Here is a 15,786-nt window from a genome sequence, read left to right as displayed (position 1 = left end):
GGATTAGTGCAAAGTGATTCACATTAAAAGGAACCATTTAGTGAAACACATGCTAATGATCAGGGAAGCAAAGATATATAATGGTGGATACATCTGCTTATTAAGTAAAACTGTTCCATGAACAGAGATAGAAAAAAGCAGGATGTTAGGCTGTATTGAGATAACGAAAGAAAAGAATGCTGAAAATAATATCATATTATGTAAAACAGGGATGCATTCTCCCTGTGACCATGGCATTCAGTTCTGATCAAAAGATCAGAAACTTGAAAGAAAACTTCCACACTTGAAGAGTGTGGAAATGGCTAAGCAAAAATTATTAAAGGCAAAACCTCCCTTCTTTATGAACAGAGATAAAAAGGGTACTGAATAAAACAGGAGTGCAAACAACTGCCTGTTTAAGAAAGGCATTGCAATTTCTAGGAGAATTCTTGGTGCTCCTTAGATTAGAAAAATGTTGGAAAATAGTAAAATATCTGAAGTTTTACCTACTTGGTGTAATTTGAAGAGGAACAGTACCTACTGTGGGTAGTTTAAAGAACATAAATCAAAACCATCTATTTATACTTAAATACAGGAAGAACAGGACTACATCAGACTTGCCTGTGTACATTGAAAAGCAACCTATTTACAGTGTAGAAAAAGAAAGACTGCTTTACACTGCATGTAAGTATCCTATGAACTCATTTCCATTAAGAGACATTGAGGTTTTAGTCTGTCAAGTCTGAAGAAGTTGTATGAATAAATAACACATATAGTCTACCTAAGTAAAGCTGACTAACAACAATATCTGAGGCATTTAAGTCTTCAGTCATCAGGGAAAAAGTAAGCACTAGCATGCATTACTTAGGAACTGGAACAGTTTACAAAGGTTCAATTATTGTGACTCAGCTAACAAGCAGCAGTTCAGTATCATTGCTCTTTTTCTCCTTCAGTACTTAAGTTTCCAAGGAAGTGACAAGTTGAAAGCTGAACTAGGATTATCTGTAACTGGAACATTTTTACTACATTATTTATTTCTTCAAGACATGCTAAAAACTTTCCCCAAACTTGTCTTGTAATCTCTCCCCCTGCTGAAGCTTCTTTCATCAAGTTAGAAGACACCAAATACTGTGTGACACCATTTTCATAAACATTTTGAATTCCTGCTGAGCCCTCTAATTTGAAGCACTCACTCAGTTCTTTTGAAAATGATATTTTAAACCTTATGACTTAATATGCTATCATTACCCTAATGCTACAGTTAGTCTGTCTCAGGCAAAAAAATAAACCCAGGATCTCCTTAAACTTTGAGCAAATCTATTCACTTTCCAAATGATACAACAGTTTGTATAGTACTAGCTCAATTGTTTTTCACCATCCATTAGCATTATTCCTATAAGGAATCTAGCTCTCATGCATCTTTTTTGCTCCCACTGAAATTCATTACAAAATTTTCTCTGACTTCTTTCAGTAAAACCAGAAAAGCCAGTAGAGGGAGCACAAACACATAGAAATAATTTTCTGTGGTTCTTATAAAAACGATAACCTGCACTATTTTTTCATATAGTATTTGCACTACATTTTTTCCCTCCCTGATCAAAAATACTGTCTTGATTAAACTTCAAGAAAGGCTGATTCAAGGTAAGGAGACTGTGTTGTTGGGTGGCCCTTCTTGCAACTCCTGGGACCTCAGGACTCCATGTAAGAAAGAGGCAGAGGCTGAACCCTGTGAAAATAGTATTGGCAAAATAATGTTTTTTACCTCCATAGCACTGCTGGGCAGACCAGCCTAATGGGGAGCATCTTTGGCTCTTGGACATAATCTGTTCTCTGCAGACTGATATTTTTGCCAGCTGATCCCTGCACATGAGCACACAAGTTGGGTGAACAAGTACAGTACAGCATGATGTAGCTAAACAGTGCTTTCTACATAGCACTCCTGCTTATTCAGCAAGCTTCAGCTTTCAGAGTTCATCCCTTTATGTGAGCCCAGTGCCACGAGCTGTGTAGAAAATGTTACATCTCTGTACCCTCTCTGCCCACCGACACTATTGGCAGACATTGCCTGGAAGGATTTGCTGTGCTGCAGGACTCAGAAGGTGAGTTGCTCTTCATGTGAGAGTGTCTCGGGCAATATTACAGGTCCTTTATCCTCCAATTTACTTCTAAATTTCATGAGTTTCAAATAGGAACTCAGGATTGCTATGATTTTTGAGTGCTTCCCCCATAATGGAGGAAAAGATCTAAACCCTTCAGGAGACTGGCTCAAAAAGTAAAAACAAATAAACATCCCACATACCCCCAGGAAACCGAATGTGAATTGCTGAGTTTCATATTTCATTGTCAGGCTTTCCTGTGGTGGAGAACATGGAGCCTGCCCTCAGATCCATTCAGCTTTGTTTGAAACTGTGTATATGCAACCATTGCAAAAGCATTTGCCAGTAGTGCAAGAACACTCCCATTAAAGAAAATAGAGTTAGATAAATGATAAGTGCTTTGAAAAGTGTCCATCCTACATACTACCAAGGATAGAATGGGGAAGAAGCAGGTAACCAATGGAATGTGAAATATTTTCAGAACAAACAAAAAAGAGACATTACAGATTCATTGGTTCTCTACTTCTAAATTTGAAAAAAAAAAAAATCAGTTTGGAATTCAGGTGGTCTGGGATACTCTGCAGCATACAAGAAGCTGCTCCCTGTGCCTGGAGGTGTCAACAGGAATGGCAAACAAGTTCTACCAGCAGTAGGAATGCTAAGCTGAATATTTAAGTGAGGGACATTTTTGTAAGTACCTATTTAGTAATGACATTTGTTGTGTTTTCTGTCCTCAATTTTCCCTCTTTCAGAGATAAAAAGTAGGACTACAATTCCTTGCTCTACAGCTTTAGGCAAAACTAATGGATTTGACTCTAGCGTGCTATGAGAAGAGCTACAGAAGTGGTTTTGGACCTCAGTGTGGTCACTGGATCCATCCTTAAGTTTGTCAACTACCTGCAACCTTACACTGAGTAATAATTTCTACAGAATACTTTCTGCCTGTGCTATTGTACATAATCATATCTGATTTTCCAGTGAAGAAATCAAATAAGATTTTATATTTTCCCTTGTTTTCCCTGCATGTTCCAAATCATTTCAAGCCACAGTCTACTAGGTGACCACTAAATAAGGAACTGAACTTTATAGGCCAAATGGGCCAGATGGATCTCCTCTGGCTCATATTCCTATTGCATTTTCATTGCAGCAAACATCTCAATTGGTCCTATACTGACCTTGAAATAAAATGAAAAAGAATAAATGGATAATCCTTGAATCTATAAATAAATTATATAATATGACATTATTAATTACTACATATATAGTATGCAGTAATACACTATGCAGGATAGAATTAATTTTTGTTATTAAAAATGGTAAAGAAGTGGGGGTTTTTAGAGTGGCCATGAGAGTGTCTATGAGGAGCAGAAAATTTCTGTGTGTCTGTTTTGATAATCATTCAGGCTACAGACAATTTACCTGCTGGCCTGGTTTGAGCGGCGATAGTGTTATTCCCTGGGTATTGATCACTGGGAGTATCTGGTTGCCGATGACAGTGGCGATGATCTGACCCTGGGCATTGGTCAATAACTGTGGAGTTATCGGCTGCACCTGAAGTCCCTGAGCTCCACCTGCCGCTTGGCTGGACGGGACTGGATTAGGCATCAGTGGGATTGTTCCAATAATCTGGAAGAAACAACACAGGGAGAATGCATGCATGCCACATATACTTGCCACACGTAATTCCTTATATTCTGCATGTTGAGTCAAACTTAGTTGATAAAAGCACAGTGAAACTGCTAAGACAGGCTGAGGATGGGAAACAGTCATTCCTTCACTGGTGTGATGAGGACTTTCCAATTCATTTGTCACATCACATATCACCTGTACATTTTACCACTGTCCACTGTCACCTGCAGCAAATCTGCTGTGGCTTAAGAGTGTCTGAAACAAATGCTGGGCCACACTCCGGGCCCTGGATCACAGTTTGTTTCCACTATTCATTTTAACACTGACTGAGATAGATAAAAGCATCAGTCTTTTTGTCTTGCTTTCTACATTATCCATATAATGTTACTAATGGGGCTTATGTAATTTTACTTGATTTTCTGACACCAGCTACTCTAGATGACCACCTATTACTCCTGTGTGATCTCAGGAAGATACAAAAGTATACTGGTACCTCTCATGGCATGCCTTATTAAGATACGTTCATAAAAATGCAGCTGGTTTTGGATGACAGCTATGAAGTACAACACAACAGGAGGGTTGATGTTAGATAAAATATATTAGCTAACATTTCTGGGGCAAGTAGTTGCAGAAAGAGACACTTGTGACATCTCAGACTTGAGAATACAGTGATTTCCTAAAATGTGAATGTGCCTGTAAAACTAATATTAGGATGAGATGTCAAACAGATGTCGTAAGAAAGCTTGTCAGTCAATAAGCTGCTAGGCTGGAAAAAGTTATGCTGTTGCAAGATTCTTTTTACAGGTATTAGAGAATCTGAAATAAACTTCTGATGAAACTTGGGCCTAAACCCAAACTTTTTCTTTTTTTTTTCAAACAGTAACATACGAAGCTGGTGTCATAGAATTGTTGCAACAGAAATAATAAAAATAGCATAGCACATCTCTATTTCCTTCACCTTCTCCTCTCTCTTCATCATAGCCTCCCTGCAAATATCTACTTCATCATAAAACTCCCAGTTTGCTCTTTCCAGAAACCTTGCTTCTTCTTCTTTATCCTCACGTTCACCACAATGCATTGTCCATTTTGAGTCCCACTAGTATGATACCATTTTTTTCCTCAGTGGAGATAGAAATATTGTAGTTTTCCACAGTCTGTCTGCTGGTTCTCATTCCATTTGGGAGCCTAGTCATCTTTTTAGATCTCTTTGTTTTTGACAAATTTTATAGAAATTAATTAGCTGATTCAAGCTATTAAGTAGGTATGGAGAGCTGAATGGACAGAAAGAGAAGGAGATGTATACATAGCACTAGACACAGAGTAGTTTCCTCATGAAAATAGGCTGAAATATTCCTAATGAAACTCAAAAGCAAGTTTATTTCCCAAACAAATATATAAAACAAAACATATAGCTTTCCTATTGATTTCAAAAATTAATTTATATTATATCATTGGAACCCATCCAATACAGTGTAAAATTAGGTCTAAAATAACTATTTAGTGAAAACATCAGTTAGCTTTCTGGGCAGACCACTAAGTTGCTTTATGTGAATGCAAAAGTAGAACACCACTGAATGTCTTGCTGTGGGTATAAAATTAATACAGGTGTGAAATGCATGGTGAAGAGTAACAGAGCTATGTGAAGATCTCTGCCTACTGAAATCACCAGAGGTCACATACAACAACCCCAAAACATCCGTTCTAAAAAAAGCACCATGCAAAGATATCCAAATAATTCAGGCATAGCGGGAGGGGTAGGTGGCTCTCACCACCCTCTCCCATTATTAGGCTAAGATATGACTCCACTGAGTGACAGGATCCTAATCACTGACTGCTCTTTCAGCAGTCACACCCGGTGATGTGTCTCCTAGGTGGGCTCAACCATGAAGTAGCGGGTGACAATCCACACTGACTCCTGGAGCAAGAAGAGTGCACTGTTGGCTATGGCAGCTCAGGTAACAAGCAGTAGGTGCTGAAGTTGTCATCAATTTACCAAACTTGCCCAGTTAGAAAGCCTTAGCAGGGGAAGACCAGAGTACCATAAAGTAAAGCAGGACAGCTCTCCTGTGGGAGAACCTGATAAAATGGCAAGCCCAGCTACTAAGCTGTATTGTAAGAGCTGCATATATCAAGACTGTTCAAAAGACTGTAAAGATACAATTTAAGTTCTTAATGCATTGCTAAAAGGTAGACAGATCAATAAAGATTATTGCCCCCATTTTATGGACCATGAAAGTGAAGCATGGTGAAGCATATTCAGAGTTAGCTTCCTAAGTTGAAATTTCCTGAGAGTTTATCTTTTCAGATCACAATTATTTTATTTTATTTTATTTTATTTTATTTTATTTTATTTTATTTTATTTTATATTTCCCTAGCTGAATGGCAACTGCTTTCCTGTTCATGTGAGAAGATTACTATTCACTGAGGAGAGAGGCATTTATTTACATCACTATCAGATTTCAAATTGTTTTCTAAAATCAGACTTTCAGTATAAATGAAATACAACTGCAGTGCAGTGCAACACATAAATATCTCCCAGTTTTTGTGACCTAACATATTTATGGGTAACAAATATATTCTTTCAGTTTTAATATAATCTCACCAAACACAAGAAATAATCCTTCTTAATTTTATCAGCAGAGACATATCAAAGGCCTCCCCTTTCCTTTGCCATGTCTGTAAAGGACGCAACCTTGGCCCGTCATTACTCCAATGTAGCTTTAACTATCAAGGTCCTAATCCCAGCAAAGCAAAAAATGCTGTGTTGGTGTTATCAGTAATAGAAATGTTTGCGTTCACATTTAAAATGCATTTCTTGGACTACAGTTGGACATTTCATAGAATGACAATGCTGAAGTGGACAGTTTGTAAGGTCAGAAGCAGAAGGCTATCTATATGTATTAATGTGTGTCACACACCATACTGTACATGGCGTGCTGTACATGCACACAGACAGAAATGGAGCAGGAAAAACACAGATGGAGGAAGTGTTTCAGAAGGGCAAATTAGCAAATGCCCTCAGGGGTGTTACCGTAGGACCCAAGGGTAAATCTTAATTGGAAACAGAAACTTAAAGAGGTTTCAGAAGATTTTATTTCCTTTTTGGTAAAATTTGGTAAAAAAGTAAAAAAGTAAAAATTTGGTAAAAAAGTAAAAATTTGGTAAAAAAGTCTTGTCTGGTTAAGAAAAAGATATCCACTTGTCTCTTCTTAAACAGCAGGGTTACTCATTATTGCATGCAGCTTTGAGATGGCTAAAATTGGATTCAGGTTTCCTCTTTCAAGTTCCCCCTTGTCCAAGTACCCTCTCCTAAATATCCTAATTGCTCACTGATTCATACATAAGGAGAACTACAACTGGATCCTTTCCTTAAACTTTGTGTGACTGACGTGATGCTGAACCACATCCCTCTTCCCTCTAATTTTGGTATGAAATTTCACCCTGAGCCTTGCTAATCTGTCCTCTTAAATTATTGTACAAGTTGGAGACAATTTATGGTTTTGATACATTTGAATTTTGTCAAGAAATAAAACAAGGCCATGCCACAGGCTTGAGGCACTGGCATGCCACAATACAGACTATTTAATTGCCAGTGATTTCCCTAGTCAGAAGGCATTGGTCCTTTCTAGGAAATGCTGCTACTTCAGATTATATTCAAAGATGGTTCAGGAATAACATGTGACAGGGACTGATCCCAAAAGATACTTACAGAGTCACACAGAATGGTTTGAGTTGGAAAGGGCCTTTTAAAGACCATCTAGTTTAATTCCCCAGCCATGGGCAGTGACGTATTTCACTAGACCACGTTGCTTAAAGCCCCATCCAACACTTTCACAGTGAGAACGCATTCCACAGTGAGAACACTTTCACAGTGAGAACACATTCCACAATACTATGTCTTCTCTGAGACAAAGCAGAATAGGCTTCTTACTCTGTCAATGCTTGGACTCAAATTCATAAACAATCCTGCTTGTCAAAGATGTTCTTGAAGAAAAAAACCCCACATCCCTAAAAGTTCCCATGCTGCAAAAGTATAATTTTAAAAGTTTGGAGAGTTTTTTTGTGTGTCTTTTGCCATTCCTTTTATACATCATATAACTGAAAGCAAGCAGTGTTCACAAAGGAGCTGCAAAACAGATCTCATATGCAAAACAGCAATCAGATAGTTTTGAAAGTCCAAGGGTTAATTCAAGGGATCCCCTTGTCAATGCTTCTCTAAGGGAGTCAGGCACAGTAATCTGCATAGCACTGTTGATTAAAATAAATTACACCAGGTTGTATCTTTGTGAGGTACAGGTTCCTCATATAGGTACAAAATGCAGTGCAGGTGGAAACTGTACTGAGATATTTAATGTAAATTCAGACTTCACCTTTTTTTTATAGAGACAGGGTTTTCATCTTCCTCTACTAATCACAAAGACTGCAGTTCTGGCCCTCTTCAAGTGACAAAGTGTTGCCAGAATCCTTGGTGGAATCAGATTATCACTTCAAGTATTTGGCATGTTTCTTTCCTTTTTGTTCATGGACTAATAGATACATCAATTGTATCAAGCTGTTTAGAAAACAGTTTTTGCAGAAATTATTATTTTTCTGCTTCCCAATATTAGCTAAATTTTAAGAGTCAGTTGTTAGTTTCTAATTTTAAAAGAAATCTGGGGTGATTTTTAACAGCATCTGAATATTTTCTACTGATTAATCTATTAGTATGATTTTAGCACCCTAGGATTTCAATATATCTACATTGGATCTATCAGATCTTACAACTTGAACCAACCATTGTCAAGATGACTTCTGCAATAAAATTGTAGGGCTTGGCTTGCACATGAAATTAATTTGTCAACCCGCACCTTCATAGCAGGTGTGGGCCCAATGGTCTTTGCCTACATAGTCCTGCAAACTGCAATGAAAGAATAGCACACAACTAAAGTGAAGGTAAAATCCCAAGTAATGGAGTTGACCATGGAGGGGAAAAATCCCAAATCCTCAGTATATCAATAACTTCTGTGAATATTACCTCCAATGGCAGGGTAATGTCCTAACACTGATTAACTGAAGTTTAGTCACTATCGTACCTTTAAACAGATTTCAGACTTGCTCAGTAATACTTTCTTCGTAAAAATTAAATAGAAATATATGATCTCTTAAAAATCTGATCCTTTGAACAAGCAATTCTTAAGAAAGAATATAATTTAAAAAGTCCATTCTTATCCTTCCTTCATATTTAATTGACTTTGTAGTTTACTTTGTTGTTACACACAGGTGGAAACCGTGGAGAGAAGCTGAGTGATTGTTCATAACTTCTGGGGATAAATGTCTAATTGCAGCACTGCAGATACAAAACCAGATTTTGCATAACTCTGTGACAGACTAATAGATGATTTCCCAGTAGTGAGTCTTTCCATGTGGCTACTAATAAACCCACTGTGTCTTGACATTAGGTGAAGTTACCATGATGCTCTAAAATGAAGTATGCAACTTTTTAAAAATTAACTTCTCCTTTTCCTCTCATCAGAAACAGGGATGGTGACCTGCTTCATTGTTTTCCCAGCACAACCAAAGGAATACTACAAACTGTAGCCAAAATGGATGATTCAACGGCTGCCTTTGTTTCTGCTCTGAAGCGTAAGTAAAATCCAAGACCAGCTATGTCGCCCTGATTTCTTAGGATTTTCTAAAGCCTTCTGAATTTACATTCTTGTTGAGAACTTTCTCACACAACTTTCTGTAAACAACCTATTGTTTTGCATTCTTTCATAGAGGTGGAGAAATTTGATAGACTGGTAGTTTGTCCAGTGTCGTTGGAGAGGTGGCACGTTCACCTTCCAATCCACTGGCACCTTTTGAGAACTATAAATGACTGGAGTCAGAAAAAATAAATTAGTCTCTTCATGGTGACCAAAGCTGTGGTGCGTCGTTTTTCCTTGTGTCCTCTGGTGACACAGCTACACTAGTTTGTTTCTACTGTGAACCAGGGCTTACATAAAGCAGATTGTGACATTTCATCTAAAAAATGTCTCCGACTATAAAAAGGAAATATTAAGTATTTTTAGTAGTATCATCAAAATAAACATCTCTTCAATTTGATCAATGTTACAACTCTTTAAATATTGGAAGTTAATTATTCAGTTTTGAACAACGGAAGAACAACATAAACAGAAAACAGAAAAACAGGGAAAAGTGAAAGAAGCAACAGAAAAATTATTCAGCAAATTGAGACAAACCACCCTATACACATAGACACGAGGGTGTTGGTGGGTGAGACTTGGCAACATGTTCTTGCAGCCCCAAAGGCCAACTGCATCCTAAGCTGTATCAGAAGATTTCTGGGGAAGTGTATGTCTCCCTCTACTTTGCCCTCATCAAGCCCACATGGAGTGCTTTCTCCAGCTCTGTAGTCTTCAGCACAAGAAAGACAGGGACCTCGCACATCCAAAGGAAGCCAAAAAGATTATCAGAGGGCTGGAGCATCTCTCCTAGGAAGACAGGCTGAAAGAGTTGGGGCTATTCAGTCTGGAGAAGAGAATGCTCTGGGGAAGAATTTATAGCCTCCCAGTATATAAACGGGGTCTAAACACTGGATAGGGATTGTTTTACAAGAACATGTAGAACAAGGGATCCATGATAGGAAAAGAGGTAATGGCTTCAAACTAGGGAGGGGAGGTTTAGATAAGATGTTAGGAACAAATATTTTACTATGAAGGTGGTGAGAACAAGTCACCCAGGGAAACTGTGGATGCCCCATCCCAGGAAGTGTTCAAGGCCAGGCTGGATGGGGCTTTGAGAAACCTGGTCTAGTGAGAGCGGTCTCTGCCCATGGCAGGGGGTTGGAACTAGATGATCTTTAAGGTCTCCTCCAAGACAGATAACTCTATGATTCTATGATTTTGTATAGTTTTGCAAACTTTACTCAGAAGCTGCATCTGTTGAGAGATACGTTGCATGGTCACTTTATTAGCATGAGTTATTTAAGGAGACAATCTAAGAAGAAAATGACCGAGGACAAGATATACTGATGCGAATCTACACAGGATTCTTTAGCCTCTGTGCAGCTGCCTCTTTCTTAAACATGCATATCTATATACATACAGTATCTATATAAATTATAAACACATAGACACAGATATTTTTAAAAATACATATCACTTATTTTCTACCAATATCAATAACCCCAGCTATTTATATGCACTATACCACATACATGTAATCTACTCCCAGTCTACACACTGAAAAACTGGAATCATGAATACAAGGAATACAATTTGCAGACTTCTTTTGAAAGTAATGATATTCCATCTCATTCTTTGGACTAATGACAATATCATTCATGAACCTCATACAGGATAAAACTAAGTCTGCCTGTGTCTTTCAAATTAGAAGTGGTACTAATTCATGCAAAGCTTGCAAATTTTCTTTTCTGCACTGTATTTCCTAATGACAAGTCAAAAATATGGCACAACAAAAATGTTACTTTGAGAAAAGACATCAAATAGTGATACTGGAAACAGGCACCTATGAGACCATACTCCTGTGTCACCATTTTATGTAAGGAATTGCAATTTTCAGGTTAAGTATTGTTCTTATATCATTCAACATATTGGATAGATTATTGCTTGTAAGCATCATAATGGAACATTATGTCCAACATTCTACCTGATTTTCTCAGTGTTTTTTGGTTTTTCTTTGAAAATAGTGTTTGTATATTAACATCAAACTACACAGGAATTTATTTGTCATCACTGTAGGAATTATGTGGTGAAATTTTTCATAAGCAAATACTATTACATTCTGGTAGTAGGAGCATGTGTACTGTCATAAAAAAGAATGTTTTTTTATCAAACATTCTGGAAAACACAGTATTTTCTCATTAGAAAAATCTAAATATATGTAATTATCAAATTAAAGACTAAAAATTATGTTGAGTTTCTGCTGAATTGTTCCTTTTAATCAATCTGCTTATCAGATTTAACTTCCTTCTAAAAACAAGAATTAAATCAGGCATCAGGACCCTTAGTTCTCTGAGTTGAGCAAAGCAGCTGTTGATTTTAATTAGATTTGCAGGTCCTAGATATTTCTGAACATCAGCTAGTGAGATTCTTATGAAAATACTTATTATTCAAATTTATTTGATGGATGTCTGGTATAAAATATTTTAGCAATATTTTTGTTTGTTATGACAATAGATCCACGATATGTTATGACAGGACAACCAATATGATCATATTTATTATGAAAGAACAGCCAGAATTTCTAATAATATTTGATGATCACTAAAAGAATTTACAACTACCTGTTTTTAGCATTTTACTGCTTGTGTCCCAAGCCACAAACAGCTTTTCTGATTGCTGTGCAGATCCTTTTAGAGTATGTACAAGCAAACATATTTCTGTATATGTGGTTTTGGGGTTTTTTTGGCAAATCTTTTTGATAACCAAAAGTAATAGTATATTTTTTCCAGGAATTAAATACATAGCAATTGAGCCAGAAATGTGACTTTCTAGAATTAATTACAATGAAAATATTTTCATAAATATTCATTCATCCCTACTTTCTTTTCATGCCAGCTGTGATTTTCATAGTCGCCTACAAAAGTATCACTGTTGTTTGGCTTCTCTGAAGACTTCAATATCAACTAAGTATTAAACATCTCAGAGACAAGAAATCCGTGCTCTGAAATAAAATTTCTCAACCTTTTCAAGCTTTGTATTTGGGCTGCAGCTGCTAGGCCAAACAGTTTGTATCTTTAGATTACAAACTGGATTTAGATTCCTTTAGAACAATAATTGTCTCTTTTGAGCAATAACATTATTTCCTACTACTTCTTTCTCAGAACATAAAAGAGTGAACTTGCTTCCAGCCACATCAGAATCTAACATACTGGACACACAGCACAGGAAAATGTAGGCATCTCTACACTTTGTACTACATGCTACACTGAGCCATTCAAGGACAGCTCAGGAAACAAATTCCCATTTCTCAGCAAGCCTAACTAGGCCCAGCACAATGTGTGCCAATGTGATTACCCTGCTTCCACGTTATGGTGACATTATCAGCTTGTTTGGAACGACCTTTGCTACTTGGTGCTGTATTGCACTGTACTGGCCTACTACAGAGATGCTGTTGAGAGGTGAGGAGCCAGAATGAGGCAGGGTTTAGTAACTGCTCTATGATCCTGTGGTTTTTAAATAAGAGTTGCTATTGAGACCTAGCCTTGCATAGATACGAACAAGATAACGTCTTCCACTGCCAAACAGTTCTCACTGAAATAGTGGGGGTTTAATTTTTCAAATTGTAATCTTACTCTTTTAAAAAAGGGATGTGGCACACTACTGGCAATGTTTGTGTCTGGATGAGCAGGACTATTTCTGGTATTATACTTTTATTTCTTTCCCTTGATTGTTCCTTTAAACGTCTTTCGCATAGACAATTAAGAAGATGGCACTGACTTCAGCAGGTGGTCACTACTATCACTGGCTTATCTTGTGATACCATTTCTTAAAAATTATTTCACTAGAAGTATTATGGTCTTGCAAATATGTGCCAAATTTTGCTACCTCAAAGACTTAGATCTCTTTTTAATTTTCATTGATGAAATTTTCTGAGGAAACAAAAGTAAATTTTGGGAAACTTACTTTGAAAACTTAATGATATTTCATTCTGTCCTTGACTTGTCTGTTTAGAATACCAATGGATGTTTTCTTAGGTACTACATGAGAAACTGGATTGAAATCACTAACCATCAAATAATCTTCAGATGCAATCTTTAGGATCAGAGTTTTTTTATTAGATTATAGGTCAAAGCATTTCTAGACCATCAAAATATTCTCAAATAAACCTCTCACAGCATCTGACTATCAGATTACCTACACTATACAGATTTCTGTCTGTAATTCTTAAAGGTGAAATTAATTGCACATGCTGATTCATTCAATCATTTCAGATTTAGCCAAAATTCATTACAAGAAGGTCAATATATATTGTAATCAATCAGTAGCAGTGATACTAAGCATTGTTGTTAGACAATCACATTTCTCCAAATACTGTTATAATACTGAGCTTGCTGCACAGATGCCATGACTGTGGATGATATGGTAGTTGTCTCTCAATCCATAATTTCAACGTAGCACCTGTACAAGATGACATCTGTCTAAATACAAAGTCATTTCCTACTTAGGTGATGTTTCTACAATTTTAGATCATCTAGATTTTACCTAAATGTAGCAGTGTGTGGCTACAGTGACGACTGTGATCCAGGGAGGCCACAACAGCGACAGGGAAAACAGACAAGTCTCTGTTGCTTAGCAGGGGAGTCCATTTTATTCCCCCCGTGCCAGGGGGAGCAGGGGGACAGAGGCCTGAGATCCTGAGCAGAGCCTAGAGCCGAGAGCAGAGAGCAGAGAAGGAGCAGACCCTGCGCCGTGGGGTTTTATCAGTTGTCCCATGGGAGGAGTCTTAAAATCAGATTACAGTCTCTTCGCAATGGGGAGGCTCTACAGCTAAATAAAATACAAACTGTTCGTCTTATTAATTAAGAGTTGTAACTTTTACAGTGATGGTGTATGAAAGCTCAGGGCAAGGCTGAGATGAGTAACTGTGAAGTAGTACACAAATGTACTGCTGAAACAGTTTCCAGTTTTGCAGGACATGCATTTCTTCCACAAGTGACTTTTCTGCCTACTGAGAACAAGGCACAATGCTTAGCACAGCATGACTATGTTGGAACAAACTGTCCTGGATTATCTGTCTACTATAGTAGATATCATTTTGGAAACCAATATTCCAACCTATAAAGTGGAATTTTGCTACAATGCACAACAATTTTGTGGGAGTTGAAGACAAGGAGAAAAAATTCATTTCACTGAAAGAAGGCTTAGCTAGATTGCATGTAAATTCTTGAATGGAAAATGGTCACAACTCCAAGTTTCTAGATTTGAATGTCTAAGAATAAAAATCCTTCCTGAGTAAAATATAACTTCCTTTTGTCATGCATTCATCACAGAGTTGATTACTCTTTTTAGTACCAATGAAAATTTGCCAACCAAATACAAGCCAGGCCTTAGTCCTTCTTGCAAAATTTGTTCTGGCCCCTGGTTCAGCACACTGCTCTGCCAATCAGTTTACCTTTGAAAAGTTTGTTAAATTATAGGTCTCTGTTCAATCATGTGTAATATGTTAGTATAAATACTATTTACCTCCCTGCCAGTATTCCTACAAGTTTTAAGTAATTTTTGTAAGTCTACCTAGGAGTTACAAAGACAAGATATCGAAAAAGTAGGTTATTTTTATGTTTAAGATGAAAATACACTCATCTGGTTTTCTTGAAATGATTCTCAAATTTAGGGAAGACATAGCAAGAGACTGTGTTTATGGACCTGTGAGGAGAACATGCAGCTTAATTACCAATTTCATTCGGGCCTGATCCATAGGTCTGCTTAAGGAAGAGTTAAATAACTATGATTTTCTTATTAAAAGTAGCAGTGGCCCTGAGGTAGTCCCATTTTCAGCACCTACATTGCTACTCTGTGGAAGCAACACATTCCTGATACAGACAGGCAAATTGAAATTTGTTTATGTATCTTTATATTAATTCAAACTAATTTATATTTCCCTTCTGCTGTCAGCAGAGTCCTGAGGCCTGGTCTGTAGAAGGTAGATCACAATAGATCACAGACAATTTTCTATTCTTGCATGTGTTCTCTGTAGCAGTCCTAAAAATATTTCCATTTCAACCGTGATCTACAGGGCACCAAAGCTGAGGTCCTTCTTTACTTTTTTGACTCTAGAGAAAGGGAATGGTAAGAACAGAACATCAGTTGTTTCCAGAATCCCTTCTCCATCTATGTATTTATCATGTGTCTTATACTTACATTTTCAGTTATTTTGGGCAGGCCATTGTTTTTTTTTTGGTATGTTAGAATAAGACCTTAGCACAGTGTTCCAGTGTGATTATGTATTCCATTCATGATTATGGGGGTTCCGTAGACAAAAAAATAACAACAATCCTATTTGTCATCAAAGAATTAAATTGTTATATTACATAATAGTCACACATTTCCTTAGTTAAGATGACTGAAGACTGTGATG

At 37.1% G+C, this 15,786-nt stretch overlaps 1 protein-coding gene across 4 annotated transcripts in view; it reads right to left on the bottom strand.

Annotated features, from left to right (window-relative positions):
- The window catches only part of POU6F2 (POU class 6 homeobox 2), a 304,798-nt gene that overhangs the window by 18,007 nt on the left and 271,005 nt on the right, over positions 1 to 15,786 (bottom strand). For 3 of the 4 annotated variants that reach the window (XM_068201738.1, XM_068201732.1, XM_068201746.1), the window contains exon 7: positions 3,495 to 3,701. The exons of the other annotated variant lie outside the window; for it this stretch is intronic. In XM_068201738.1, the coding sequence (XP_068057839.1) occupies positions 3,495 to 3,701 (207 nt within the window). The remainder of the gene's footprint in view (positions 1 to 3,494; positions 3,702 to 15,786) is intronic. 4 annotated transcript variants of the gene reach the window in all.

This window comes from Anomalospiza imberbis, chromosome 1 (genome assembly GCF_031753505.1).
Source record: "Anomalospiza imberbis isolate Cuckoo-Finch-1a 21T00152 chromosome 1, ASM3175350v1, whole genome shotgun sequence".
NCBI classification, from domain to species: Eukaryota; Metazoa; Chordata; class Aves; order Passeriformes; family Viduidae; genus Anomalospiza; species Anomalospiza imberbis.
Note: the sequence above shows the minus strand (reverse complement) of the source record. Positions and strands in the feature narration are given on the sequence as shown.